The sequence below is a fragment of the Anas platyrhynchos genome, chromosome 16 (assembly GCF_047663525.1).
Source record: "Anas platyrhynchos isolate ZD024472 breed Pekin duck chromosome 16, IASCAAS_PekinDuck_T2T, whole genome shotgun sequence".
Lineage (NCBI taxonomy): Eukaryota > Metazoa > Chordata > Aves > Anseriformes > Anatidae > Anas > Anas platyrhynchos.
The window spans coordinates 1,118,542-1,145,310 of NC_092602.1; the positions used below are offsets into that span (position 1 = coordinate 1,118,542).

General features: G+C 58.0%; 1 protein-coding gene across 5 annotated transcripts in view; it reads right to left on the bottom strand.

Moving 5' to 3' along the window:
* The window catches only part of MYO18B (myosin XVIIIB), a 55,902-nt gene that overhangs the window by 22,155 nt on the left and 6,978 nt on the right, over nt 1-26,769 (bottom strand). For 3 of the 5 annotated variants that reach the window (XM_072024233.1, XM_038187523.2, XM_072024231.1), the window contains exons 13-34: nt 20,531-20,701; nt 19,673-19,763; nt 18,016-18,208; nt 17,006-17,086; nt 16,708-16,855; nt 16,310-16,469; nt 15,684-15,867; nt 14,931-15,096; nt 14,558-14,667; nt 12,537-12,602; nt 11,059-11,187; nt 10,646-10,789; nt 9,633-9,722; nt 7,930-8,049; nt 7,723-7,831; nt 7,332-7,456; nt 6,541-6,695; nt 6,314-6,437; nt 5,662-5,862; nt 5,432-5,542; nt 4,340-4,444; nt 1,657-1,806 (exon numbers count right to left, since the gene is read on the bottom strand). In XM_072024233.1, coding sequence (XP_071880334.1) covers nt 1,657-1,806; nt 4,340-4,444; nt 5,432-5,542; nt 5,662-5,862; nt 6,314-6,437; nt 6,541-6,695; nt 7,332-7,456; nt 7,723-7,831; nt 7,930-8,049; nt 9,633-9,722; nt 10,646-10,789; nt 11,059-11,187; nt 12,537-12,602; nt 14,558-14,667; nt 14,931-15,096; nt 15,684-15,867; nt 16,310-16,469; nt 16,708-16,855; nt 17,006-17,086; nt 18,016-18,208; nt 19,673-19,763; nt 20,531-20,701 — 2,933 coding nt within the window. The remainder of the gene's footprint in view (nt 1-1,656; nt 1,807-4,339; nt 4,445-5,431; nt 5,543-5,661; nt 5,863-6,313; nt 6,438-6,540; nt 6,696-7,331; nt 7,457-7,722; nt 7,832-7,929; nt 8,050-9,632; nt 9,723-10,645; nt 10,790-11,058; nt 11,188-12,536; nt 12,603-14,557; nt 14,668-14,930; nt 15,097-15,683; nt 15,868-16,309; nt 16,470-16,707; nt 16,856-17,005; nt 17,087-18,015; nt 18,209-19,672; nt 19,764-20,530; nt 20,702-26,769) is intronic. The other 2 variants (XM_072024232.1, XM_072024234.1) reach the window with 2 other exon arrangements.

The following is a 26,769-nucleotide window of genomic DNA, read 5'->3' on the forward strand; positions in this document are numbered from 1 at the left end:
TCATGAATGCCATTAGGAAGCATTTAGATGTAAGGGACGGCATAATCATGAGGCACTGGTAATTCATGCGGAGCCTTGGCAGCATCGCAGACACGAGAGGCTCCCAGTACCGAGGCTCTCCTCCACGCTCCCCAAACGCACGAGGCAGCGGGGCAGGTGCCACCAGGCGGTGACAGCACACAGCCTGCGAGGTGCCACAGCAGCAGACAGGATCTAGGTCCTGCAGGCGGTGGAGCCTGTGCGGGGCCAACAATGCCCTGGGAGCAGGAGCTGGCAGCAGAAGGGTGCCCTCGGCACCAGGCAGCCCTGGCGCTGGGTGCTGCGCCGGGTCAGGGGGTGACAAATCGCCCAGCTGAGGGCACAGGGGAGGGCAAGGCAGGGGCTGCGCATCATCTCCAAATCTGGAGTGGGATTCGGGAAATACTGAGGGCTTTGTTGTTAAGTGGAGTGTTACAATGGGCAAAACAGCTCAATAGTGTCTGGGAGTGAACTTGTGAGTTCAAACAAGGGACATGCCCTGGTCGTGGCCACCCCCTGCCCCAGCTGTCCCGGTCAGCGGCACAGGCGTGGGCACGGCAGCAGCCCCAGCGCCCAGCTCACCTTCCACGTCTCCCCGGTGCAGGTGGGAACAGCTGCAGCTCACAGCTGTTATTTATGCAGAACTATTATCTCAATTATATTTGTGTGTTGTTGGAATCGCTCATGCCTCCTGATTAGTTTGTTTCCAGGGGTAATGCACAATGGAGATTAATTGCTGCGCGGTTTCGGAGGACTGGCGGCAGTAGCTCAGCCCTGGCGCTCTGCACGTGCCAGCCTGTGGCCGGAGAGCGCCGCCTGCCCTGCCGTCACCGAGAGCATGAGGACTTCTGTGCCACCTCCTCCCGGGCTGCACCACAGCCGTGTGTCTGTCCGTCCTGCGCAGGGCACAGCAGTGCCCTCCCTGCTCACCCCAGCACGGGACCCGCGGTGTCCGCGCTTAAAGCCTGGCACGGGAGCCGCAGTCCCTGCTCTGGCAGCTTGTGCCTCCTTACAGCCATTTCTATGGCAACACGTCCTGCAAACAGGGCCCCCGGATCACGGTGTGAGAAGACAGAAAGCATGCTGAACAGAAGGTAATTAACAGGGCTGCCTAAGAAAAGGAAAAAATACTTAACCGCTGTTGGCTTAATTACAGAGCTGTGCTCCCTGCAAGGCGACCCTGGCGGCACAAGGGGCACTCCTCGCGGCAGCACAGAGCGTGCACAGTGCCACAGGTCGCTGCTTGCCTGAGCTGCTGTGATCCCTGAGATCTGCCCCAGCTTCACCTGGGTCGAGGTACAACAGTGACATCCCCGGAGGGGCCGGGGATGCTGTGAGCACCAGCTCTGCACTGCTCGCCATGGGGGCGAGGGACAGCGCAGGGCAGCCCTGCCCAACGCCTGGGGGCACTTTGCTGCCTCTTTTCCATAGTGGATCTGGTGAAAGCCAGCAGGAGAGGTCGTGCTCACCCACACCTCCCAACCCACCCCACCTGCACGCTCAGCTTGGCATTGGGACTGCATCCCCACACGGTACGCAGGCTTTGGTCAAACACCACCCATGGCACCACGGGGACGTGCTCAGGGCACGGCGATGATCGGGTGCCCCGGTGCCTCTGGAATCCTCCCCGGTGCCTACCTGCCTGTGCAGCCGCTCCAGCTCGGCAGCGCTGGCGGCACCGGGCTCCGTGGGGGCAGCCAGCAGCAGCTGCGCGTCGGCCAGCAGCGCGCGCGTCCGCCGCAGGTCTCGCCGCAGCCGCTTCTCCACGTCGAGGTCACGGTGGCCAATCTGGAGGGAGAGGAGCAGGCTGAGGGGGAGCCCTGCGGTGCCAGGGCTTCAGTCCCCAGCTAGAGCCACCCTCAGGCCTGCCCCACATAATAAAACCTCCAAAAGCACCAGCTTGGGAACCAGGAGGGATTTGGGTAATCCATTTTGCAAGGTGATATTAAATATCTGCGTGTAAATGGGGCAGTTTTCCATCTTTATCAAATAATACTTCAATACAAGGAGGAAAATAAATTACGCAAACACCAGCACTGTCAGGTTACAGGAAAACATCACATTTTTTCTACCAGAAAGCTGTTCCTCTGAAGGCGTTTGCTTGCCCCATCCTCCAGGAGCTGCATGTCCCCAGAGCACCAGCGCTCTGTCCCCACAGCCACTGAGCACCAGGGCTCTTCATGTGGCCAGGCTGCGGTGGCAGCAGCCCAAAATGTGACCATGCTGGGAGTGCAGCCAGCTGCAGGGTTGCACCGTGGCCGCTCCTCCCACCCCACAGCCCCAGCAGCCGTGGATCTGGAGGAGGAAGACCCTGGAGCGTGCTGAGAGCTGCTGCAGGGAAAGGTGAAAGTCCCTGCATGAGGGAAACAAAGACAGGAAAAAAAAACCCTGCAACTACGGAGAAAATGGTAGGTGGGAGAAACAATGACGAAGGCATGAGGAAGTCAGCCCACAGGGGAAGGGGAAAAAACCACCACATGCTGGTGGGGAAGGCTTCATCAGGAATTATTTACACCTCGCTAACGCAAAGCATCTGGAGCCTCCGTCAGCCGCGGAGGTGCGTAACCGATGCTGCAGCCTTCGGGGGGGGGGGAGGCAGCGGCTCCTCGTGCGTGCATCTCCAGCAGTGCCAGCAGAAAATAACTGCTGGGTTATTTCCGAGGCTCATCGCCCGGCAATGCAGTGTCACTGCATCACTCGGAAGCCGTTTAAAGGAAAGAAGGAAGCACCTTAAAAAAAAAAAAACAAAAAACAACAAAAAAACAACCCTCCATGTTCCCCCCTCAAACAGAGAGCAACCATGGTTACGAGGATAAAAGAATCAGAAAAACACCAAACAAGCAAGGACATGGTTTCAGTGCTTGATTTCAGGCTAATTGAAGTGTGGGAGCATTTTCCATTTACTCCGTTCCACAGCTCCTCTCGCTTCAGACCTGTTCTCCTATTTTATGTTCACTGGCTAAAATTAATTGTGCGGATTTGACCTTGCAGCCTGTTTCCGAGCTGGCTGGCATTTGCAGAAACCCGCAATCGTTGACATCTCCATTTCCTTAATTAGTTTTCTGGGACAGCTTTTTTTTTTCCTTTTTTAATAAACTGCTCTGAAGCATACTGTCCGCTGTAAGTCAGGCAGTATTTATAATAACACTACGGCAGAGCAGATTTGCTTTTATCCCTGCCATCCCTATAGACCACATCTTGGATGCCGTTCAGCATCATTTTCTGCATAGCTCAGTGTCTGCTGCCATTGCAGGCGATGGATTTTGTGTCGTAAATGGGCACAGCAGGCACCCCAGCCTCTGCCTCGGCCTGCCACCATTCCAGCCTGCTGCTTTTTGAAGTTACAAGGCAGGGGTTTAATCCAACAGCCGCTTTCCAGGCGCTGGGTATATTCCACGTACACTCCAGCAACACCCAGGGTTGCTCTTCCCTCTCCCTTTCCCTTTGCAGGACACGGGGGGGCTGCAGGGGCAGTGATGTGTGTGTCCCGAGCCCCACGCTCTGCTCCAGCTTCCCACTGCAGGGCTCTGCTTCCTCCTCGCCCTGCTCAGTTTTGCTCTCCCGAGCAAGAGAAACGCGCTGCACGGAGCAGCAGCAGCAATGTGCGCTGCTGCAAGATTTATTGTGGCACTTCCCAAAACATTTTACGAGCTCAGGATCAGTGGGACGTTACGGCCAGGCCCTGTCACACCGTGTGGTGTCTGCGGGGAGTGCCCTGCTCATTTCAGCCCCAAGTTCCCCCGTTTAATGAACGCCTGCAGGCACCAGGCTCGGTGGCACCCAGCCCCCCTGTGCCAGTGGCCAGCAGACCCATTTCATCACTCCAGCTCCACACAACCAGCTCCTCCTCTGCATGTGCAAGGTGGCTCACGACATGGCACGGAGAGGGGACACCAGCACAAAACCAGCTCCAGGTGGGGCAGGAGCAGCAGGAGGGCAGCACTGACCCTGTCCCCAGCCCTGTCCCCGAGCACTGCCTGTCCCCAGCCGTGTCCCCACGCTGTCCCCAGACGCTTCCAGCCCGGCTGCTCAGTGGTGCCAGGCGATGCCCAGGCTGGTAAATGCTGTTCCATGGAGCCGCGCTCGGTCCCTTGCTTTCTAATTTCTCGTGCAGCAGCTGTGTGCACTTTTCCCATTACATTCACTTCAATCACTGCCACGGACACATTAGAGAGTGAAAAGGGATTTGTTCAACAAATGCGTCTGGGGCAGAATTCCTCTGCAAATAGCAGACTCTGAAAAACTGTTTTTCTGGGCAGATGGAGCTGCTCCAGCGCTAGTTCTGCTTAGCCTGACTCTGGCAGCCCGGCCTCGTCCTTACCTGCTCACACAAGGTGCCGACCAGCCCTTCCAGGTCCTGCTTCTCATGCAGCACCGTCTGCTTCTCCTCGTACTCCTGCTCCAACTGCATCTCCAGCTGGCGGAGCTGTGCGGGGAGAGGGCCCCAGGCTCGGTCAGAGCTGGCCGGGGACCCTGCTCCAAAACAGCGTGCAGAAAGGGAGCGGGAGCAGGGAACAGTGACTGCTCTCCAGAGGGTCTCAGCCATTTACTCGTTTGGAAAATAATAGTCAGGCCATGCAGGGGAAGGCAGAGGAAGGGTGAGTGACACCCTGTCAGCCCTGAGGGCTCCCCCTCTCCCTTAATGACGCTGGCAATAACTTGCCCCCTGCACAGGGCGATTAAAAGTCCGAGCGGAAGGGCAGAGGTGACCCCGGAGAGGAGCCCTGTGCAATGCACACTTGAGAGCAGCCTGGAGCTCCAGCAAAAGCTGAAGAGGGGCAGGGGTAAGCACAGGAACCCCAGCGAGGGCAGTGCCCAGCAGACCAGGGGTAATCACAGCCAGCCACAGCCCCACGCAGCAGCACGGCCCCGCCAGAGCTCAGGGCTGGTGACACCTCCGTGCTCACAGGAGCAGAGATCGCCTCATTTGCCTCCCGACTTGTTCTGCCCGCCTAAAATAGCACATGCAAAACCCCACGGACTGCTTCATTAAGCCTCAGCAACGTTAATTTGCTATCGACAGCCAGGTACGCCCCAGGCCTAATGGGAACTGGCTGCTGCCACGCAGCACGGCAGCCCCGAATCTGACACCCCGGGGATTTTGGAGAAATCAGAATGCGTGTTTGCGAGCCGCCGAACTAGCAGCTTGCTCAGACCTTGTCAAAAGGCTATTTTCTGTTCATTATCACAGAGCACAAAGCCCTGGCTGTCTGCAGGAGGTGCCCTTGGTGTGATGCTGCTGTTGCTCACGGGGAACGTGGTGCCCATGGGGCCCTGCTCCATCCCCAGCATGGGGGGATCCCGGCTGCCCCGGCCCCTGGTTCTGCATCCTGGGCTGGTGCCGGGCTGGAAAGCAGCAATCACTGCTCACCTGGGAGGAGGGAGCCCCCTGAGCCCCCCAGCACCGACCTACCCTCCTTTGGCAGGACTGCCGCACGTCCTCCAGCTCCTCGTCCTTGTCCTCCAGCTCCTTCTGGTGGATCTGCTTCATCCGCTCTATCTCCAGTTCCAGCCGCTGGTGGAGCTGAAAGGCCCAAAGGCGAGCACGCCCGTGGTCGCACCCCACTCCGGAGCTCCAGCTCGACCCACCCGTGTGGGGAGAAACATCCCTGGCACATCGAGCCCAGATAGGGGCTGCGTTACCTGCTCCAGGTGATCGACGGCTGCTGTTTGCCGCTCCAGCTCCTTCTGCTGCTCGGCAGCGCTGGACTCCAGGTCCCAGAGCTGCTGCCGGAGCGCGGGCACGGCGCGGGCATCCGGGGCACCAGGGGCACTGAGCTCCTGCAGCCTGGTGGCCAGCTGTGCCGCCCGCTGCTCCAGGCTGGCCCCCTCCGCCTGCTTCTGCTGCTCGGGGGCAGAGCGGGGGTCAGCACGGGAGGGCTCAGCACACAGGGGGGGCTCACACTTGCACCACTCTCAATACCCTGACCGTTTCCAGCTGTGGCATCAGGAACAGCCCGGCCAGCAGCGGGCAGCCCCGACCTCCCCAGCTCTCTGCGCAACCCCTTCCCTCTCCGTTTTGCTCCTGGTGTCGCTTTCCTCACCCCTGGGCTGTGACTTGTGCTGCCCGGGGTGGCCTCACAGCCCCCCAGCCCCATGGGATGGGGCTTGTGAGACATGACAACCTCTCCTAGCAGAGGATAATGCTATTTAAGGCATCAGGTGCCTCCTATGTCTGTGCCAAAAGAGACCAGAGTCACGTTGCTGGCTTTGCTGTGATTGCAAAGAGGGTGGCCTTGCTCTGCGAGCTGCTCCTGGACTGGGATGCAGAGCAAGTGGGCCATCCCCCGCTTACCTCCAGGCTCTGCTGAAGCTTGCCCATCTCCCACCTGAGGGAGGAGTTCTCCTGGGTCACCTTCTCCCGGAGGCTCCTCTCAAACGCAGACTCCCCCAGGGCCTGGGCCAGCTGCAGGTCGAACCTGGGCGCAGAAGCGCACATCACCTCTGCGCGGTGCCACGCCGCCCCCCACTACCCAACCTGGCCCTTCTGTGCTCCCCCCATCCCCTTCCCACTGGCCTTACTTCTTCTGCCTCTTCTCCAGCTCGTGGTTGCGGCTCTGCTGGCTCTCGGCGAGCGCCCGCGCGTCCTCCAGCTCGCAGGCCAGCCGCCTGCAGCGCCGCCGCAGCTGCTGCGCCGCCACCTGAGCCGCCTTGCACGCCGCCTGCGCCTCGCCCAGCTGCAGGAGAGGTGTGTGAGTGGGTCCCGGGGCTGGCACCACGACCAGAGCTGGAGCTGGACCCCCCCACCCCCAGGCACCTCTTCCCCAAGCAGCTGTTTTGGAATGAAACGCTCCCGTGCAGAAGGGGAGCTTCCCCTAGGGGTTGGTGCACAGGGCAGGGAGAGGCACAGAGCTCTCGCCAGCCAGGGAACGAGGTCATTAAGGAATGACTTTAAATAAGCAAAATCCTGCAGTAATGAAGCCTGTAATTCCAAACTAACTATCTGAAAGCAAATGGGATGTTTTGCTTTACCCGAGATCCTAAGGCTGGGCGGCTTCTCTCATTACTTTTTAATGTAGCATGAACAATTCGCATTTCTTTATTTTACCCCTATGGGATCCCAGGCACTGCTCAGGGAAGCACACTGCCCTTTTATCTCCTCACCACAACGCTCAGGAATTGCCATCTCTTCACATTAACAGCTCTTTGTGCGACAGGTCATGCAAGCACAACCCCATCCCGTACCCTGGAGCTGCATCAGGACCCATGGCTCAGCCCCCCGACACCCAGCCCAGCAGCAGCCCTGCTCCAAGACACGACCCTGAGTGCCCCAAATTCCCCCAGAGAGCTGGGGCTGGCCGGGCAGCACTTGCCTTTTGCTCGAGCCCCGTCCGGGCGCTGTGCTCGGCGCCCAGCCGCTCCTCCAGCTGTGCCAGCCGCTTCTGGAGGAAGGCGATCTCAGTCTGGGCGCAGTCAAAGCGCACGTGCCACGCGTCCTCTGCAAACACAGCCCCGGGTGCCACTGCTCAGGGCCGAGTGTGGCTCCCATGGGGCACAGACAGGGCTCCAAGAGCTCTGCCTTCTGCACCCAGGGCTGCCACAACTCGTGTGGCATCCATCCCATCCCATCCCATCCATCCCATCCCATCCCATCCCATCCCATCCCATCCCATCCCATCCCATCCCATCCCATCCCATCCCATCCCCACTGGGGTGGCAGCGCTGGCCCCCTGACGCATGCATGGCCCCAGAGGGACACCCTACCTCCTTCAGAGCCACTGATCTTCATCTCACGCAACTGCACCAGCTGCTGGGCCTCCTCCAGCTGCTTCTGCACTGACTCCAGTTTCTTCTGCACTTGGTTGTGTTTGTTCTGGGGAAGCCCGGGGAAGGAGGGAGCAGCTCAACCCGCTCCTGGGGCACTCGGGCAGAGCAAGGCTGTGCCGGGATCGTGGTGCTGGGGTCTCCTACCTGCAGCTCCTGCAGCTCCCGAGCACCCCGCAGCCTCTCTGCCCGCTCCCCGTCCAACACCTGGCAGGCGACATCGCCCTTGTGCCGCTCGTCCGACAGCTCCATGGTCAGGTCGATGATCTGGGGGGGGCAACACGGCGCTGGGCTGGGCAGCACCAGGCACACCGCCTGGGGGGCACCCACTGCCCACCGACCCGGCATCCTGACAGCTCTCACTTGGCTGCTGCCTCTCCTCTGGGGAGATGGGAGGTGGGGAGATGGCGTGCACCCTGCCCAGTGCCACCCGTGTGAACCCAGCCCTGCCATGGGATGAGGGAAGGGCAACAGCCAACAAAGTGTGCTCAGCGCTGCCTGCACCGCGCTGCCTGCGTGGCTCACCAGATTTTTGCACTGTTCCAGCTGATTAATGTTAAATTTTGCTCGAAACAAAAAGCACACAAATAAAAGAGTGAATTATGAATCGGGAGGATGAGCTGCACTTTCTGCAAGCAGCTGTGAGCACGGCCTGCCCCGCTAGCCCAGCTCTGCGCGTCCATCCCTGAGAGGGGCAGGGCAGGGGGAAGCCCGCAGGCTTCAAATGCTTTTTTCCCCGCATCCAACAGCATTTTAAGGCATTTCACAATGCAGGCATGCTGCACGAGCTCTCCAGAGGTCCCCCAAGTTTAATTTGGGTACGTACACACAATAGGCTTGCTTTCCCTGGGGAGCTGGTGTTTTCTAGGTCTGCCACAAAGCATTAGCTTCCCATGGCAGCCCCAGCCCCAGGGGTGCAATTGCATCTCCAACGCAGAGCAACAGAGAAATCATCTTTAGCCGCTCCCCCTTGATGAAGAGGGCACTCGGTGAGGGCTGTTCCTATTGCTGAGCAGAGCACTGCACCTCAGCTCCGAGAAACAAGTAAATCCAAAGGGGACCGAGGCTGTTACGCTGCAACGTAACCTGAGCCACGCGGGATGTTTCTCCCGCACACTTTCCCCTCGTTATCAGCATTCATCCCATTGAACAGAGCCACTTCTGGTGGCTGCAGAGGTCACCGAGACTGCTGCCTGGAGAGCATAATGAGAACGTGATGCATCTGGGTGTGATTTCCTATTCTAATTATAGCCTTTTGTCAGCAGAAGGGATGGCTTTTGCACGGCAGCTCCTCAGGTTCTGATGCCTGCGGCTGTGCCAGGTGCTGAGGGTTCCCCCGGGACACGCTGGGATGGGGCCCGGGGTGCAGCAGGGGGGTGGCAGCTCCTGATCCCCTCCTGCACTGCTCCCCCCTGCTGCAGCCCCACAGCCCTCGGCTGCAGAAACATTAAAAAACAGCCCCTGAGCAACTTCTGCAGCCACGAGGAGCGAGGGATGCCACTGCGCCAGGAACAGCCACCCCACCTCCACCAGGAGCTGCTGGCTTCACACATGAACAAACCAGCACCTTTCACGTGTTTGGCTGGAAGAAATCCATGGCTGTGTAATGTTTTTGTCAATTAGAAACAAGAAAGAGCTCTTCACGGAGCACTAAGGCATGCCCAGAGCCACCATGGCACCAGCCGAATGCCAACAACCCGGTGCTGGGGAGCCCAGCCTGCAGCATTTCCCTGAGCTGCGCAGACAGCAGCAGCATTTGGCACCTGCATTGTTGGCTATATTCATCCTGCTAAGTCTGAACTTGCAATGCCAGAAAGCTGGGGTGCTGCAGAGGACCTTCTCAGCTCTACCTTGCTTTCCAGCTTCTCCGTGTTCTGCCTGAGCTCGCTGCAGGACTGCTCCGATTTCTCCAGCTTTCTTCTGAGCGCCGCCAGCTCCTCCTAGGTAAGATTGCAAGGAAACACACACTGAGAGCTCCAGCAGCCTCAGTTCAGTTATGAATGTCTTGTTTTCTGTTAAAAATAAGTGGGAGAGACATAGCTGCCTTATTAAGAAAATTTACCAGGCAGCTTTGAAGGCTGCACACTGCAAATCGCTGGGACTACAGCTCCTGACACGAATTTCGTTGGAGGGAATGTCAGCTTTGGTCTCCGCACAGAGCACATTTCATGAGAAAGGAGCCAGCCTCAAAAGCTTGGACAAGCATCCAAATGTCTGAATCTTGCTCATCAAGTGCTCCTGCAGCCCTGGCAGGCTATCAGAGGCAGCAGCTACCAAGGCACAGCGTTTGCTGCGGGTCCTTTTCAGGCAGCCCGGCCGTAACCGCTGGGATCGCTGCTCGTGGCAGCGCTGCCCTGCTTGCATGGCCGGGGCTGTGCAGAGATGTGATAAACCCGAGGTGAGCGGGCAGTGGGGCCTGGGGGCTACCAGGTGGGTTTGGACAGAGGGGCAGAGATCTGGCCAGCTTTCGCCGTGGGCAAGCCTGAAAATATCTTGGTAAAGCTTCCCTAAGGCCAGAAGAGGAGCAGGATGTCAGAGGAGAAAGGGTAAGAATTCAGCACGGCACAACGTGAGGAAGGTTTGAACCTTCAGAAGATGCCCAGGGAGGTCTCCCAGCACCATTTCCATCCCAGGTGGAAGCAGGCACAGCTCTGCTGCTAGCACAGAGCACAATCCCCTGCATCGAGCTTGGGTGCTCAGCTCATCCATCATCTCCAGGAGCTCAGCTCAGCGGACCCAGCCCCAGCAAGCTGTCTGAGATCACGAGGCAGAGCTCCTAAAGCATCCCACCCGACCCTGTCTCATCGCACCCATCCTGCCCCATCCCCTCCCTTTCCATCCTGTCCCGCTGTGTGGTTCTTACCTCTTTTGCCCGGAGCTGCTGCTCCGCCAGGCTGACGCTGAGCAAGGGCCGCACGCGGCTCAGGAGCTGCCACCAGGGCCAGTGCCGGACGGCCTGGAAGAGCTGCAGGTTCTTGTGGATGCAGCGGGCAGCGAGGCGCTGGACCTGCAGGGGACACCGCCAGCAGTGACCCCCCCGAGCCACAGCAGGCACGGGGAAGGGCCAGGCTGGGGCACAGGGATGAGGGGCTCGGATCCCTAAGGGACAGCATCAGGGCAGGGCACGGTATCAAAGGAGCAGCCTGCTGTGCTCCCAGGGCTGTGCACAGCCCCACTGGGATGCTCTGGGCCATGGCACAGCAGCACTGCACACAGGCAGTGGCCCAAGCCTGGGTTTTGGTGGGCACGGGGTGTGACAGCCCAGGGGATGGATACCTTCAGCCTCTTGAACTGCTGGCGGCTGAGGAAGCCCTTGCAAGCAGCCTGGAGGAGGATTATCTTCTGGGCTATCAGCTTGTCGCGCTGCTTCTCCAGCCTGGGCATCACGCCCGCCTTCAGGAACACCTGACAGCAAGCAGAGGACGTTGTGCACCCAGGAGGGGCTCCGAGACCCTCGCAGGCAGCAGCGGAGCACAGGGCTGGGGGACCTGGCTGCCCAGCACCCTTCAGGACTGGCCCTTGCTCTCTCCATCCCTGCCTCTTCTCTGCCCTGCTTTGACATCAGCATCCAGCACGGCAAGGTGCTGCAAGCCCCCAAAGCTTTCCTTTGGGACACGGCACTTCTCCCACGTGCTGCGGGGGTGACATCGGTTCCTCTGCTGTGACACCGTTCCCAACACGTGAACACAGATAACAGCAAAGGTGGCGGTGTACAATGGGAAAACCAAAACTAGCCACGTCATTTTCTTTATCTGAACTTGTTGGAAACACAGCATAATCAATGTGGATTTGCTGATGCCATTGAATTTAGTCTGCTACAGATCTCCCAGAGCCTACGATGTTTCTCGGTCGTTGCCTGGTGAAGCTCTCGGGGTGTGTGAGCAGCCACTGCCAAACCCCGCGAGCCGTTTGCATAACACAGCTTCGATAAAAAACGAACTGCATTTGGGAACCTGGTGGCACACCTAACGAGCTGCATTTTAGAGACACCAAATTGAATCAAAGAACAATCCCAAGGAAGCTCACTGTCTTGAGATAATGCTATGATTGCTTCACCACCTATTTGATTGTCTCATTAATGTCTGTATTAACTTCACAAGCCAGTGAGTTTTAGAAGCTAGTACAAAATCAATGCTCAAAGTGATGGCAAAACCAACTCCTATATAACAAGATGTGACTGGAGCTGCTATCGTGCTATTGATTAAGTACAAGGGTTTCATAGAAGAGATAATTGCAAACTGCACCATGTAGGATAAAAGCAAGTTATTTTGCTCCACAGAACCGTTTCATGAATTCCTTCTTTATAGACTCCGAGAGCTGAAGGCAAGCATGCATACAAAATTAATTTTGCTCTGAGATTATCAATTTTAAGCTCAAACACCGTTGCTGTGACAACTCCTACACCTGCAGCTGCCCAGTTTTAACCCAACCCACCAACGACCAGGAGCTGCCCAAGCCCCGTTTAGCTCCGTGAGACATCAGAGGTAGTTAGGTACTGATATGCCAGGAGGGGCTGGGATTTGGGAACCAGGCACAGAATTCACCCAGGCTAATGCCATCAAATTAGGAGCTACCTGCTTCGTTTTTTGCAGGGCTTTATTTCCCAGCCCACAGAGGCTCAGAGGGAAGCTCTGCAGCACAGAAATGTTTTTTCTCCACCTCGGGAGGCTGCAGGTAGCCAGCAGCACCTGGCCCGGGGCTGGCTGCACTGCACACCCTGACAGCGAGGGAGGAGGAGCGGGTGGCCACCGTACCTGGCTGCGTCCTATCGCCACGCTTTTCTTCTCCAGATCCAGCGCCTGGAAGAGCTCCTCTATGGCCTGTGGGGAAGGAACAGGTCACGGAGCTGCATGCAAGCACCCCGTCCTGCAGCAGGCTGCAGTCACCAGCCATGGAACAGGGCAAGTCAGTGGGACCCAGAGCATTCACCCTCACCTCTCCGCCCCGTGCACCCACCCCGCGCCACGGAGCCCCCAAGGGCTGCAGGAGGGCAGCCTGCCCCGGGGGATTTCAGCAGGACGGGCACGGAGCTGTGAGTTTTCTGCCTGCCACTGCTTCCCTCCTGCCCCTTTCACTGCAGGCCTGCCCGCAGAGCACACACCAGGGTCTGGGGGGGGGCACACAGGGGCTTTCCTGAGCCTTTGGAGCAGCCTGCGCTCATCACGCTGAGCTGTAGACATGCAGGGGAGCAGCAGCCAGAAGTGCCACACGCCTCCCCAGGGCAACAAACACTTTCTGGACAAATGAATGATTTGAAAACCGCAGAGCTACAGGAACTGTAACCAAATCCTCAGCTAACACTTCGCTCCGTACAACAACCTCCAGCTGCCTCGCAGGGGAGCACCAGCACCATGGCTGGGTCCTCACACCACAGACAGCCCTCGTGCCCCAGCAGCACGGCTGGCACAGCTAGGGGAGCATCCTCCAGCTGGCAAAACCTCGTGGCACCACATCCAGGGAGGGTGGGATTTTCCAGATGCCCTGCTACACGCTGCTGACAACGCCCCCTCTGCCTTCTTGCCGTGTTTGATAACAATATTGACCTTTTCCATCTGTCAGACTTGTCTTATTAAATCCTGAGATCTTTACTGAATTTGCACACGCTCTGTGGCCGTTTGCACAACGGAGCACGTGCCCATGTATAATTCATCTCCTCTCAGCTCTGCCTGGCGCTGGGTGCTCAGCAGCTCACCCGGAGGCTGGTACAGGGCAGGGTCAGCTCTCCCAAGACTTTGCTACAAGTTCATTATGGAACTCGTAACTCTGGCAGATCTTCCCCTTCATTCCTGAGCTACTTTGGCTTTCAGGTTTCATGGGCAGCAAGGAGCCACCCCGAGCAGGTACACGTAGCCAGGTGATGCCCAGTCCCCGGGAACCCCATGTGCCCCAAGCTCCGCTGGGTCCCTGGGGATAATGCGCAGCTTGTCCTCAGCCATCCAGTTTTGGGGAACCAGGGTAAGGGATGGAGTGCAGCCACACGGGGCCACTGAAACGCACTCATCCTGCCCTCTGCACATGCCTCTAGTCCCACAGCTCGTGCCCTGCTCTGCAAAATAAGATCTACCAGGCACACAGCCAGGGCAGGAGACGACCAAGGCACCCACCAGCCCTGAGCCAGCAGGATTTTCAAAGCCGTTTGCTCCTGGGTATTAAAAAGAAGCAATAATAGGCTTCGTTTCCAGGCTGATTTCTCCAAGTCCTCTCCACGGTGCAATAACCCTGGCAAATGCAGCCCACGCTAGGAATGATTACTGTGTTCCTGGACCTTGAGACCATTTCTCAGCAGCATGGCAAAAGCTGGCAAGCTGCCCCGAGCCCTGCTGAAGGTGGCTTTGCTCCATCCCCAGCTCCTGGGGACTGTCTCATGGGTACAAACCCCCTGGTGTGCTCTGCATGTGGCAGCTCCCCAGCAGCTCCAGGTGGGTGCCCCCACCCCAGTGGGTCCTGCAGTGCTGGCTGGGGACTAAAGGACCAACACCCAGGGCTGTGGGGAGAGCCGGAGCTCAGCAGACCTGTAGGCAGTGACCCTACAGCCCCAACAATAACCCAAGGCACAATATCAGCCCCAAGGAGTGGCTGAACCAGGCAGGGAACTGCGAAACAGCCCCAGGGCAGGGAGACACTGCCCTGACCCATCCTGCCTGGAGAGAGCTGGGAGCTCCAGGGATGGCTCCTGAGGGCAGACACAGCCCTGGCAGCACCAGGGAGAACTTGGAGAGCTCCGGCAGAGCCCAGGATGGGGCTCTCAGCCCCATGCCACCAGCCCAGGACGCACCTTGCTCTCATCCGGCACCTCGTAGGCAGACGTGTGCTTCTTCATCACGGCCGGAGCCAGCACCTGGAAGCGCCTCCGGAACTGGGTGAGGAGCATGCGGTCCGCGTACCCTGGGGACAGGCAGACACCGCTGGGGGGGACGCACGAGCCGGGGGAGGTTTGTAGGGTTGGAGAGGGAACGGGCTGCAGGGGCTCTGCGGCACAGCAAACGGGGGGCTCCCGGTGGGGACACGGACTCGGGGAGCTGCCCTGAGCACAGCAAAACCCTCACGGGGAGGGCAGAGTGGGAAAAGTGCCAGAGATGTGCTTAAGGGGGCACAAATATGGGATCTGATGGAGTGTCCCCCCTGCACGGAGCAGGACAGGGCCGTACCGGTGCGGCGGAGGCGCAGGGCGTCCAGGAGCTGGGTGCCCCCCAGCTGGGCTCGCAGGGACGGCATGTCCAGGGCCAGCGGGTCCCCCCCGTCCGCTGCCGCTCCCGGGACAAGGCAGTGGATGAAGTGCAGCTGGGAGCGCCGCAGCAGGCTGGTGAGCGCGTCCTGGGGGACAAGCAGAGGTCAGTGGGGCTGGGGGGCGAACAAGCAGCACGTGTCGGTGGGTGATCACTCCTGTGCACCCGCTGCAGGGTGTCCGGGCAGCTCAGGGAGTTATCTCAGTGCCAAAAGTTGTGTGCGTACTGGGGGCAGCAGCTGAGTGGGACCCTTCCTCCCCATGCCTCAAGTTTTCGGCTGATGGGCTACAAAAAGTTACCTAACGGCCTAATTGCTGCCAGGGTTGGGGTTTTCCAGGCACAGCCAGGACACTCGAGAGAATTTAGGCTCCCAGTTATGGCTGAGATCAACGGGAGGCTGGTGTGTGACCAGCTCGTGGGGCCAGTCCTGAGCCCTTAACAGGATTAAGCAGCGGCACAGCAAGGTGTGCCTGTAATCTGCTTTACAATTCGCTTCCCTTTCCGAGCAGCAGCGGTGCTGGGGGGCTCGCTGGCCACCTGAGGCCAGAGCAGCATCCCTGGCCAAGAGCCCAGCGGGGCACGGAGCTCATGGCACCCCTTTCCCTGTGTGTTTGGGTCTCAGTGCGGCAAAGCCCCCAGCCCACAAGCCCCGTGGTGCCCCCGTGCCCCACTCACCGCCTGCAGCTTGAGCTGGGCGCACACCGACCTCTTCCTCACGGCCGCCAAGCTGCTGGCGAAGGTCTTCCTGATGCAAGCGCTGCGCTGCAGGGCCGCCTGCGAGCATCCCTCCAGCCCCGCCACCGCACGGCAGCCCCGGGGCGCACGGCGGCGAGGCAGGACCAGCTCCTGCACCGCGCTCCTGGGGGGCGAGCAAGGAGAGGAGGTGCTGGGGCTGCAGTGGGGCCATGCACGGGGCTCCTCTGCTGCCAACGTGCTCACGGGGGAGGCAGCACCCAGCACCCAGCAACCAAGTGGCGAATTTGGCATTGGTGCACCCGCATATCCCCTCTGCCCAGCCTCCCCCATGGGTGCAGGGGAGTCCTGCTGAACGTGCCAGTGATGGGATCTGCTGATTCAGGTGCTTTTGGTGGAAAGCTCTTCACCACGGTGCTATTCCCAGCTGTGTTCAGCACCTACCCCAACCAAAACACGTACTTCTGGCTGCCACTCACTGCACCCACCCCCCACCCCCTAACTGAACCCCCTGGGCTCCCTCAAAGCCGAGCTAAGCAGCCTTTTCCTGGGTTCCCCCCCGTCCCAGGCTGCTCCTGCGGGGCTGCTGGCGGTGCCATGGTACTTACAGCCTGGACTGCTGCAGCAGCTGGCTGGCGTTCTCTGCCGACAGGTTCAGCTTGGCTTTGCCCACCCAGCCCGCCAGGTCGTAGCGCACGGGGTCTGTGCCCAGCTGGTGGGGGATCTCAAAATGCAGCTCCTGCTCGCACCTGCGCACACAGCCAGGCCCTGCAAGAGCAACAGCACCCCGAGGGGATCACCAATGCACCGGAGGGGTCACCAGCACCCCAAGGGGGTCACTGGCCAGTTCCCATGGGGCTGCCACCACCAGTGGGGCCGCAAGACAGCGGGCACCAGCAGAGCATTTTGTCTCCCCCTGGCCATTCTTTAATTCCCCAAACTAAATGGTGATGCTGGAAGGAAAGCAGCTGGGGGTAGGGGAGCATCTGGACTGCCCCCAACTTACCGTCCTGGTCGGGGCCCTTCGGGGCGAAGTAGGAGCAGAGGCGGTCGAAGGCAGCGCTGTCCCCAGAGCCCGGGACCAGCACCTCCTCGTCCAGGATCCACAGCAGCCCCCTGCGGTCAGCCCCCAGGCTGCCGGGCAGCACCTGCAGCTGCCAAAGGGTGGAGATGTCCCCAGGGCCACCGGGAATGGGACAGGAGCCAGCTCCAGCCAGCGCCTGCCCCGCTCCACACCGCTGCTGCCCGAAGCTGGGGAGCGCAGGCAGAGCAACGAATTGCACGGGGCCACGGGGAGAGGTTACCTGTGAGGAGTTCAGGTCAATGATGGACAGCGTGGCCAGCGGAGAGTGCTCTGGAAGATCAAAAGACACCTCAACATTTTCCTGGAAAACATCATTTAAAAGCTTGCTTGAGTCATGGTCTGGCGTCAGGATCCAGGAGCAGGCACATCCGCACGGCGGGGAGGAAGACGGAGCGGAGCTGCCACCGAGGGCACCTCCGAGGCTCAGGACACCGTGCTGAAAGGGCTCCTGCAGCACTCGGAGAATGTCAGACATGCCACATCAATAATGGACATGATAATAATTGAGGACTTAACACGAAAGCACCAAGGAAAGGATCAATTATTTAATGTGCAGCTTGCAGGCGTTGCTTCCATTCATTTTCACTCCTGTGTGAGCAACGTGCCACCAGGGCTCACAGTCACTGCCCCGGCCACAAAGCCACCGTGCCCCTGTCCCAGCCAGCAGGCAGCACGAGGCGAGCCCGGCCTGCCGAGCCCTCCTCCATTTCATGCTCGGTTGGAAACCAGCAAAGGGCACAAATACACTTGGTGCAAGTGGGGTGTGAATATTAAGTCACGGCAATTCGACCGTTCTTCCCGAGCTGGAGGTATTAAAGGAACTGCTGCAAAGCTAATCAGTTCATCTTTGCCAGTAGATTTTTCAGCCCCGTATTTCTGCAATAATTGATCATTTTCCTTTCTATTCTCTATTATTCAGCACCTGAGGGTAATTTAGGAAAAACCCAGCTGTGTCATCAGAAGGCGCAGAGCCTCCTGAGCGGGAAGAAGCGTGCCAAGGGGGACACCCGGCCCCGCCTGGCATTTCCCTTGTGTCACAAACATCCAAAGGGACCTGTGACGGGGACAGCAGGGGGACAAGAGGCTTCGTGCCACCACTCCACACGGAGCCCTCCTGCAGCACTCCGGCCATCGCAGCTCCTGGGCGCTCACTGTCTCACCGCGTTGGGGCGCAGGGAGCCGTGCGCAGGGGCTGGGGGGCAGCTCCACGGCCGCAGCCCTCGCGCTCACCTCCTTGTACCTCTCCATTTCCGACACGAAGGTCTTCTCGTAGAAGAGGGCCTGCAGCCGCTCGTGCACGTAGTTGTGGCAGAGCTCCTCAAAAGTGGCCGCGCGCTCCCCGCCGTGGTGCCGCGGGTTGTGGAAGCCGGGGGTGTCCACCACCGCGATGGAGCCCATGGAGAGGTGCTGGGACGAGAAGGACCTGGGGGAGGTCACGCACAGCACGGGGCTTTACCCAGGGGCACGCCGTGCTGTGCCCAGGGGTGACACAGCTTTTCCCCCAGCTGTGCACATCCCTTCGTTAGCATCATCCCACGTGGCAGTGATGGCCCCAGTGCTGATTTCCCCTGCCCATGTCTCCAGCCAGGAGCACCAACAGCCTCAGTTACTGCATCTCCTTGTCCTGTTCAGTCTGAATTTCACCCTCCTTCATCTACTGCAGCTGAGTAACTTCTGCCAGCCTAGGTGGAGATGCTGCCCTTCCCACGCCGCTCCCCACCCTGACACTCTGGTTGTTTAAAGCACTGAATCCTAACCCAAACACGCAAAGTTCAATGCAGAAATGGCTACTGAGGAGCTTCCAAACTCCCGAGTGCTGCTGCAGGAGGAGACCATTGCTCCTGAGGGAATCCCTGGCTGGAACTGATCTGAGAAGCAACATCCAGAGGGTTCCTTGGAGAAACAGAGATGTTTACTTCTCAGAATGGCGCTTGCAGCCATTTCCAGTATTTCAGATAAGGACAGCAGGGGAGCATGACACTGAGAAGTCTCTGGGATTGTTTTTAAGGCACGTTGTGCTTTGGTTTAATGCGTGGTGCTCTCAGTGCTTTGCCTGCTGCCTGTCCCCAGCCCCTTTGCCAGGCAGCCTGCCCCGATTAGAGAAAATTAGAGGAGCTGCGTTGCTCCTCTATCCTGCGTTGCTCCTCTGATAGCACAGGGTGCTGAGGGTGCAGCACCCGATGAAAGCACAGGTTGGATGACAAAACCCAGGTGTATTTACAATGGGCTGCTGTGGGAAAGGGAGCCAGGCAAAACAGTGCTGGCTTTAAAGGGAATGGGGGACGTGGGACACATCCTGATTTAATGCTGTTTTTCAAGAGAACCTTCTGCAAGGTCTTAGAGTACCATCAGCAATTTCCCTTCGGAATGTGGTTGCTAGGAATTAGAATAAAAATATTCGACTGCAGGTAAAAATAACCCTGCTGCAACAATACGGAGTATTTTCAAACACCAGCTTTTTGTGGATGCTGACTTCAACAATTTGAGCTGAACACTGGAACTGAGGAAACTGAATGCTCTGGGGGTCTGATCCCCACCCCAGTGTAAACTACTGAATTTATCTCAGGAGAGCCTTTCAGATTTACACTGGCACATGGAGGATGTCCTTCCCACCCTGGCTCTCAGATGGAAATGGGCAGAGGAAGGGTGCTGGGGACAGGCAGGTGACTCCTCTTGTTCCTGACATTTCGATCCTTGCTTGCCATCAAGCTTCCAGCAAGAAGCGATTCCCTCCCCACACTGCCGTGGTTCTATGCAGGATGCCCTGGCCATTTACTGCTCCACACCCCCCGGTAACCTCAGCTCCTGCCTGCAAAGCCACATCTGCCACGGATAAATGAGCAGCAGCTCCTTGGTGCACAGTGCCTGGGGCTCAGCACCTCTGTACCTGTTGATGAGGGAGACGAGGGCAGCGAAGAGCTCCTCGTAGAGACCCGCAGCCATCCCCTCCACGCACTCCACGCCCGTCATCTTCGGCCCTGCCAGAGGAGCAAAGACACAACGTTTATTGCTGCCTGGTTGCCCCATGAAGCAGAGCTGGCAGCACACCTCCAGCTGGCTGCACACCTCCAGCACCTGCTGCGTGTGCAGGAGGTGGAAGCATTGCAAGCACTTGTTTTTATCATGGTAACTTGCAGAGCCCTGGCTGTAACAGGCAGCATGACCTTAAAGCCGGGTCGTAGCTCATCCCCTCCCCGTGCAGGCTGGATCTGCCCCCATGAATCAGACCGTACGCTAACGTGAAGTTTATGGTGGCTCAGCAGCAATTTGTCAGGCACTAGCACGGCACACACACCGCTGGAGCTGCTCACAGCGTGGGCGCACACAGCATGGTGCCGGTGCTGTGTCCTCAGCAGGCACAGGGGGAAGCCCACCCTGCTCCCCCTGGGCATTTTTTTCCTTTTTCCCTTCCCATTTCTAGGGAGAGCTCTCACAGCATTTATCCCCATCGCTTATCTTCCAGTGGCGTTACTGAATTCCCTGACCTTCAGGTGTCCTTACCAAGCGACACGTGGGGTCAGCTCTAGAGCTGAGGACAGTGACATGGCAAGGCAGGGTTAATAATTTGATTAATATGAATGCATTTACATGGACCTCACTGCCTGAAAAGGAAAAGGCACTGCCTGTCCCCACAGCAGAGGCAGGAGCAGTGCAGAGCACAGAATTTCCATAGATAAATAGAAATACCCTGTATGGAAGTAGGAATTCCGTAAGTAAAGGGAAAAAGAACATAGCACTGGGGCACCTGAGGGGCTGTCCTCCTCGGGGGGCAGCCGGCCGCCCCGTGCCGTGGCCTGGGCGATGATCTGCTTGAGGTGGTGCTTGAACACAGCGGTGGTGAGCTCCTCCAGCTCGCAGCCCAGCACATCGGCCGCGCGGTTCGCCCACTCGAACTTCATGAACTGCTTGCGGCCGACTGGAGGAACAGGAGGAGGAATGAAGAGGAACAAGGTGAATTAGAACTTGCTGAATTAGAAGAGCCTGCTAAATTAGAGGCGCTGCTCCCGGTGCCCCAGCGGCTCCCAGCGCTCAGCACCCAGCAGTGAGCACAGCTCCAGCCCCCAACACCAACCCACACTGCTGGAGGCATCCTGCATGGAAACTCAGGGGACTGCCAGCGTGCTCCTTGAGGCTTCCAGCTGGTTTAGCAGCTCTCGGTTACTGCAGCACACCTTCAATAAGTCAGCAGCCACGTACTTCACTAATTCCTTTTACTGTCGTGCTACTCAGTTTCATGCCATTCGTTACAGCCTGCTCTTGTAATTTCCCACAGTGGATGGGGCTGGGCACTGACCTCACTGCCTGACACCACAAACACACCCAAAACCCTTTTTCCTCCTTAAAGCCCATTAACTCCTCCTGCAGCCCCCTGTCAGCGACAACCTGCAGGGCCCTTGGAGCCCCAGCTCCCCACCTCGGGCACTGCTGGCTGTGCTCCCCTCCCTGCCTGGGGGTGCAGGGGGTAACGGAGGGCACATTTGCTAACAGCAGCTGCGGTGATGTTCCCAGCTTTGCAAGATTTGTTTTTTTGCTTGGAGGATAGCTGAGAATTTGGGGGATCTCAGAGCAATGCCTTTGGGTCTGCCTGCCCCGCGCAGGGGTCCCCACGTGCTGCTGCCCCCGTGGTGCTCAGTGCCCCACATTCAAGCAGTGGGGCTGGGCAGAGACCTGCCAGAGTCCTGCAGAAATGTCCAGAGGCAGCCCAGGGAGGCTGGGGGCAGGCTGAGCCTGCTGCTGCCAGCCAGGCATCGGCAGCACCGCCTGTGCACAATGAGAGCTTCAGCAGGCCAGCCTGGCAGATGTGGTTATGGAAGCTGATGGGATTAGGAGCCAATCCCTCAAAATCCAGGATCACCTTACTGAGCCCCGGCAATGTTTGCTGTCCCTGTAACCCCGAGAGCAGCACAGCTCTCAGCATCCCCCGCACGCAGAGCTGGTGTACGCTGGCAGAGGAAATTATTTATATCCAGCAATAGTGGCTCCAGCTTAATGATTAAAATCAATAGGGAAACAAGCTGCGGGATAAATCCTTTTACAAATCTAGGAACGAGAGATGCTGCAGCAGCAGCCAGCTGGCACGGCAGCACGGTGGGAACGAGCAGAAATGGAACAAAGTCATCCAGAGACCTCCGAGTGGTGTCTTTGGGCAGAGGCAGTGAGGAGCCAGCCCTGGGGCTTGCAGCGAGGACGAGCCCTTACAAAAGCTGGCACGATGCTGCCCACTAGGGCAGCACCCCCAGCTGCCCCACTCTGCCCTATTTAAAAGGAGCAGCGGGGCCGTGCAGGGCGAGCACCAGCTCCATCCAGCTCTCGGAGTCACCAGATTCATCTCCCTCAGGGCAAGAGCAGCAAAGGAGGCGATGCCAATGAGCCCGCCCCGATGCTCAGGGAGTCCTTGGGAGCTGGGCACCCTGCTAAGAGAAATAGGGCTGGAGCCCTCCCGAAATCACCCCGGGCACATCCCGCAGCTGCCAGCACTGCCCCTGCAGCAGGCAGAGCCCAGCAGCCCCGCTCAGCCGCCTCCCCTGCTCTGGGCACAAGTTGCCAGCCCGGCCCTTCTCTTCCACTTATTTTGTCATGAAAATGTTTGCGCTGCTAATGGGACAAATAAAAAAGCCTGCTTGTTCCTCTTTATTACCCTGGGTGGGGAAGCAGGCAGAGAGGAGGCTCCTCCTGGCTTGAATGGCTAATTTATTTGTCCTGCACTAAATCCTCCGGTCTATTCTCCATTGACCCATTGCCTGATGTATGACATATTAAAGCCTATATATAACAAAGGGAAGAGCTGTGTAATAGTATGATTAAAGAAATCTGCCATTCTGGCTGCATTTCCCCGACTGTTTGTAATAAAGATGTCAGGGCTCTGAACAGATAGCGCCATAACTCGCCGTGCGCAGACACAGCCCGCCCGGGGCGGGAGCCGCATGAGGATGCCACGGCCCCAAAAAGGGGAGGCAATGTCAGGGTATGGCCCTGGGCTGGATCTGCTCATGGCACCATCCTGACCACTGCAAAACATCTGGCAAAGCAGGGACCTGCTGCTGGCAGTGCCCATGGCACGGGAGGGTTCACGGCACATCCGTCCTGGCACAGGCTGCGAGGCTCCAGCTCCGCTCTGGAGGACAGAGGAGCCTGGAAACATCTCCCTGCACACTGCAGGGCACGGTCACTGAGCCAAGATGCAGACCCTAGAGACTGTTGTCCTGTTTAAGGCCTTTCCCATGGTGGCTCTGTCAAAACAAAATCATTGCTCCGGAGGGTCACAGCTTATTAAATGCACAGAGCCACCAGCCTGCTGGGAACACGCCGTGCCAAACCAGCGCTGCTTCTCCCTGCAGCAGGAAAACCCAGGTGCTGCAGAGCGAAAGGCTCTAACAGAGAGAGAGAAAAATTGGCAGGATGCAGAGGCCAGCCCTCATGCAATCTTTTCCAAGAATCGTTTTGATGAACGAGGCCAGGCAGCAGAGGAGCGCTCCCCTGCACGGTTTGCTCAGGCAGCACGGAGCTGAGGCAGAGCGAACCCAAACGCTGCCCCTCAGCCTCAGCCCTGGGCCGTGCACGGGGCAAGGACACGCACAGCCGAGAGAGAGGGAATTCAGCACTGAGCTGCAGCCTGCAGGTGCAGTGTAGGTTTTACGAGGGATTAATGAGGAGCACATGCTCTGCCTGAAGCACCCCCAGGTATGGAAAAGCGCTTCTCACGTGCCGCAGGAGGCTGACATCTCCCCCCGCTCCTGGCATGCTCCTGGGAAAGCCACACTGGCACTGCCACTGGTTCTGCTGCATGCCCTGAGCATGGGCACGCAGGGGCACGCTGCTCTGGCTCAGCCAGCACCGCTCTGCCCAAGCAGCAGCATCTAATGGAAGCAACAGCTGAAAAGTGGCCGTAGAAGAGCCCGAGCTCTCCTCTATGCCCCTGACACCAACACGGCCCTTGCAGCCTGGTCAGGGGAACACGCGAGCAGCTCCACGAACCCAAACAATGCGTGCTCAGCTTCCCCTGCAAACCTGCATCCTCCACGTCCTGTGCACCTACAGAAATCCAGGGGAAAGGGCTGCAACAGACCTCGGACCAAACGGCAAGGATGTGCCCACAGGTGTTTGAGGGCTCTGCGAGGAGGTGCAGCACGCATGCAGCCCCGTGGCATGGATTTATGCTGGAGGCTGCCCATCACCCTCGTGCTGGCAGCACTGCAGCTCCATCACCTGCTGCGCCAGAGCTGCCAGCTCATTTTTCCCTCGGCAGCAGTGGGAAATCCACCCCAGGACAGGTATATTTGTCATAGAAGGGAAGCTCTGACTCGGTGCTAATTACGGGTGTGCTGCTCCCTCATCCTTTTAGCAACAGGCAGTAATGAAAAATTAGGATAAATCTGGGCGTCGAGCTCGGCTGGCATTAAGAACAATGCCATTTCCACATCAATTAGGGAAAGGTCACTACGTCTCGGGGGCTGTAAAACAGCAGCGATAATGCAGGTCAAGGAATTTTTCACAGCTCTGGCGAGAAGGCAGAAGGTCGCTGCCGTCCGCGCTCGCAGGAGGCACACGGTGAGTGCCCACAGCTCCTGCCTGCTGCTCTCCCCCTGCATTTGGTGGATGCCCCCGTTATTTCACGTGGCTAAACAGCTCCCAGTCCTCCTGGAAACTCTCGGGCAGATGGCCCTGGGTGGGCTTGTGCCCCCTGAACCCCCCACAAGCAACCACAGCCCTGGGACGCGGATGCGACGCTCGGCACCGCTGAGGCACAGCTCACCCTGCTCCTCCTCCCCAGCACCACCCGAAGCAATCCAAGGCTTTGTGAGCCACAGCAAGGAAAACCTGACCCACACCGACTGCCTGGGCTCCCGGCCACCGTGTGCACCCACCGGCTGCTCCAGGAGGGCTTTGGGAACTTGCAGCCACCGGGAACACCCTCGGCTCTATGAAAGCCTCGCGGTGGGAAGCCTGCACAAAGCTCAGAGCTGTGACGCTTTATTTCTGGAGCAGTCAGCAAAACAGGCAGCTTGAGAGGGAGCTGAATGCCGACCCCCAGCTGCGCCCGAAACCTCCTCCCCGGTTAAAGAGCTAATGAATAAATGAAAATATGTAATATTCTGCAGCACACAAAGGGGACTGAAAGCACTTCGGTGAATTGGTACCTAAGGTGCCCCGCTGGCCTCTGGATGTCAGGCTGGTTTCTCACAAAAAGAGCTGCTTTAACGTGTTTCAAAAGCAAGGGGAAATGCTGACACCGGGACAGAGTGAGCTTTTGAAATTCAACCTTTTCTTCCCCATGTTTTTCTAGCTGCAAATGTATTTTCTCCTCTCAGCCAGGGAGAGATGATGCTTTCCCCTCCTGTTTCATTCCTGGACAAACAGAGTTCACGACAAGACGATAGCAATCAGCAGAAAAGGAAAAAAAAAAAAAAGCACCTCTAAGGTGTGCTCGGGGCTCCGCGGCCACGGCGTGCCGGGGGCTGCCGTGGGGTGGGGGTGGCTCAGCGCCTGCCCACGCTCCCAAACACGAGCAAAGAGACGAGGCGTCCTTTGGTGAGATCTCGGGGAGAGGATTCTGAATATATAACTTCAAAGCGCATAAAAGGGGAAGGGAAGAGATGGCTATCAGGAGACAGGTTTAACCACATTAAAAGAGTCATTGCCCCCACTGAGACTTTTGCTCCATCCGGCTTTGATCCATTTTTTATCCATATTTCCTTTCATTTCTCCCCTTTTGTTGACACACGATGGGGGAATCAATACCAGAGCGAGTGATGCTGAGACATGCTCTGGTTGTTAATCCTCCACCCGAGCCAGCTCCGGAGCCCCAGGCCCTGCCCGGGCCCATTAAAAAACATTCCCAGCCCTGCCGAAATAATTGCTGCAAGGCTCTGGGACGCAGCACTCAATTGACCCTCAACTTTCAGGATGCTTGGGACAGACAGACCCTGCTGAACCCGTGTTGGAGTAAACCCGCTCAGGTAATTATGAGAGCAGGTTTTAAAGCCTTGCCCCTCATTAAGGAAGGGGGTCACCCCCCCCCACAGCCGCACAGCGCCCGGCACCAACGGGACCCGCGGGCACAGCAAAGCCCCTGCCAGCTCTGGGGGATTTCAAAAAGAGACACAGCTCCAAAATCTGCTCTCCTGAAAGCTCTCAAGGCAGAAGGATTCCATTTTTTACTAAAAGCCTCATCGCAACACTCCAGCCTGAGACAGCAGGGTCATTTTTAAACAGCTGGAAGGGTGTCAGGGGAGCTGGGGAAGGAAAATGCCAGAGAGGAGAAAGAGAGAACACACTTTAAGTGACGACAGCATTCATCCTTTTAAAATAATTAATAAATGATTAATGGCATAAATTACCATAAGATGTGTTATGACATGTTGCGGAGACATTTATAAATGTCTACGGCTGAGTTTATAGCAGCCTTTATGCAGCCCTCATAAATTGAAGTGTGTAAATCAATGTGGCTGTCTCTAAAATGGGTTAGAGCACATCTTAAAATAATTTATACGGGATAAGGCAATTTCTATATGCCTGTATTAATAAAGTCTTTATAAATACAATCTTCATCCAGAATCATCCTAATATAATTCGGTTACTGCATTAGACACTCAAGAGATGATAACATTACGGCTACCTGAAGCTGCCCCTTTGCCATACCCCTGGGGACGCGGTGAGCCAGCGGCACAAACCAGAGGCACTCCCCAAGGAGCCACCAACCCCGGACCTCCCCGGAGAGCTGGCAGGAGGTGAAGCCTCACAGACCCCATCCTGCCCGCAGGCAGCCAGGGGACAGACCCACTCCTGCCCCCCGGAGCAGCACACGGCATCACCCAGCCCAAAGCATGCAAATAAATCTCTTGTGCAGCAGCCCCGCTGCGGGCATCACGCCTCAACACCTCCAGGGTGCAACACACCAGCAAGACCCCGCCACACCGGGACCCGCTCCGTCTCCCACCCCTGATCCCAGGCCCCAAATGAGGGGTGCAGGGAAATGAGGCACGA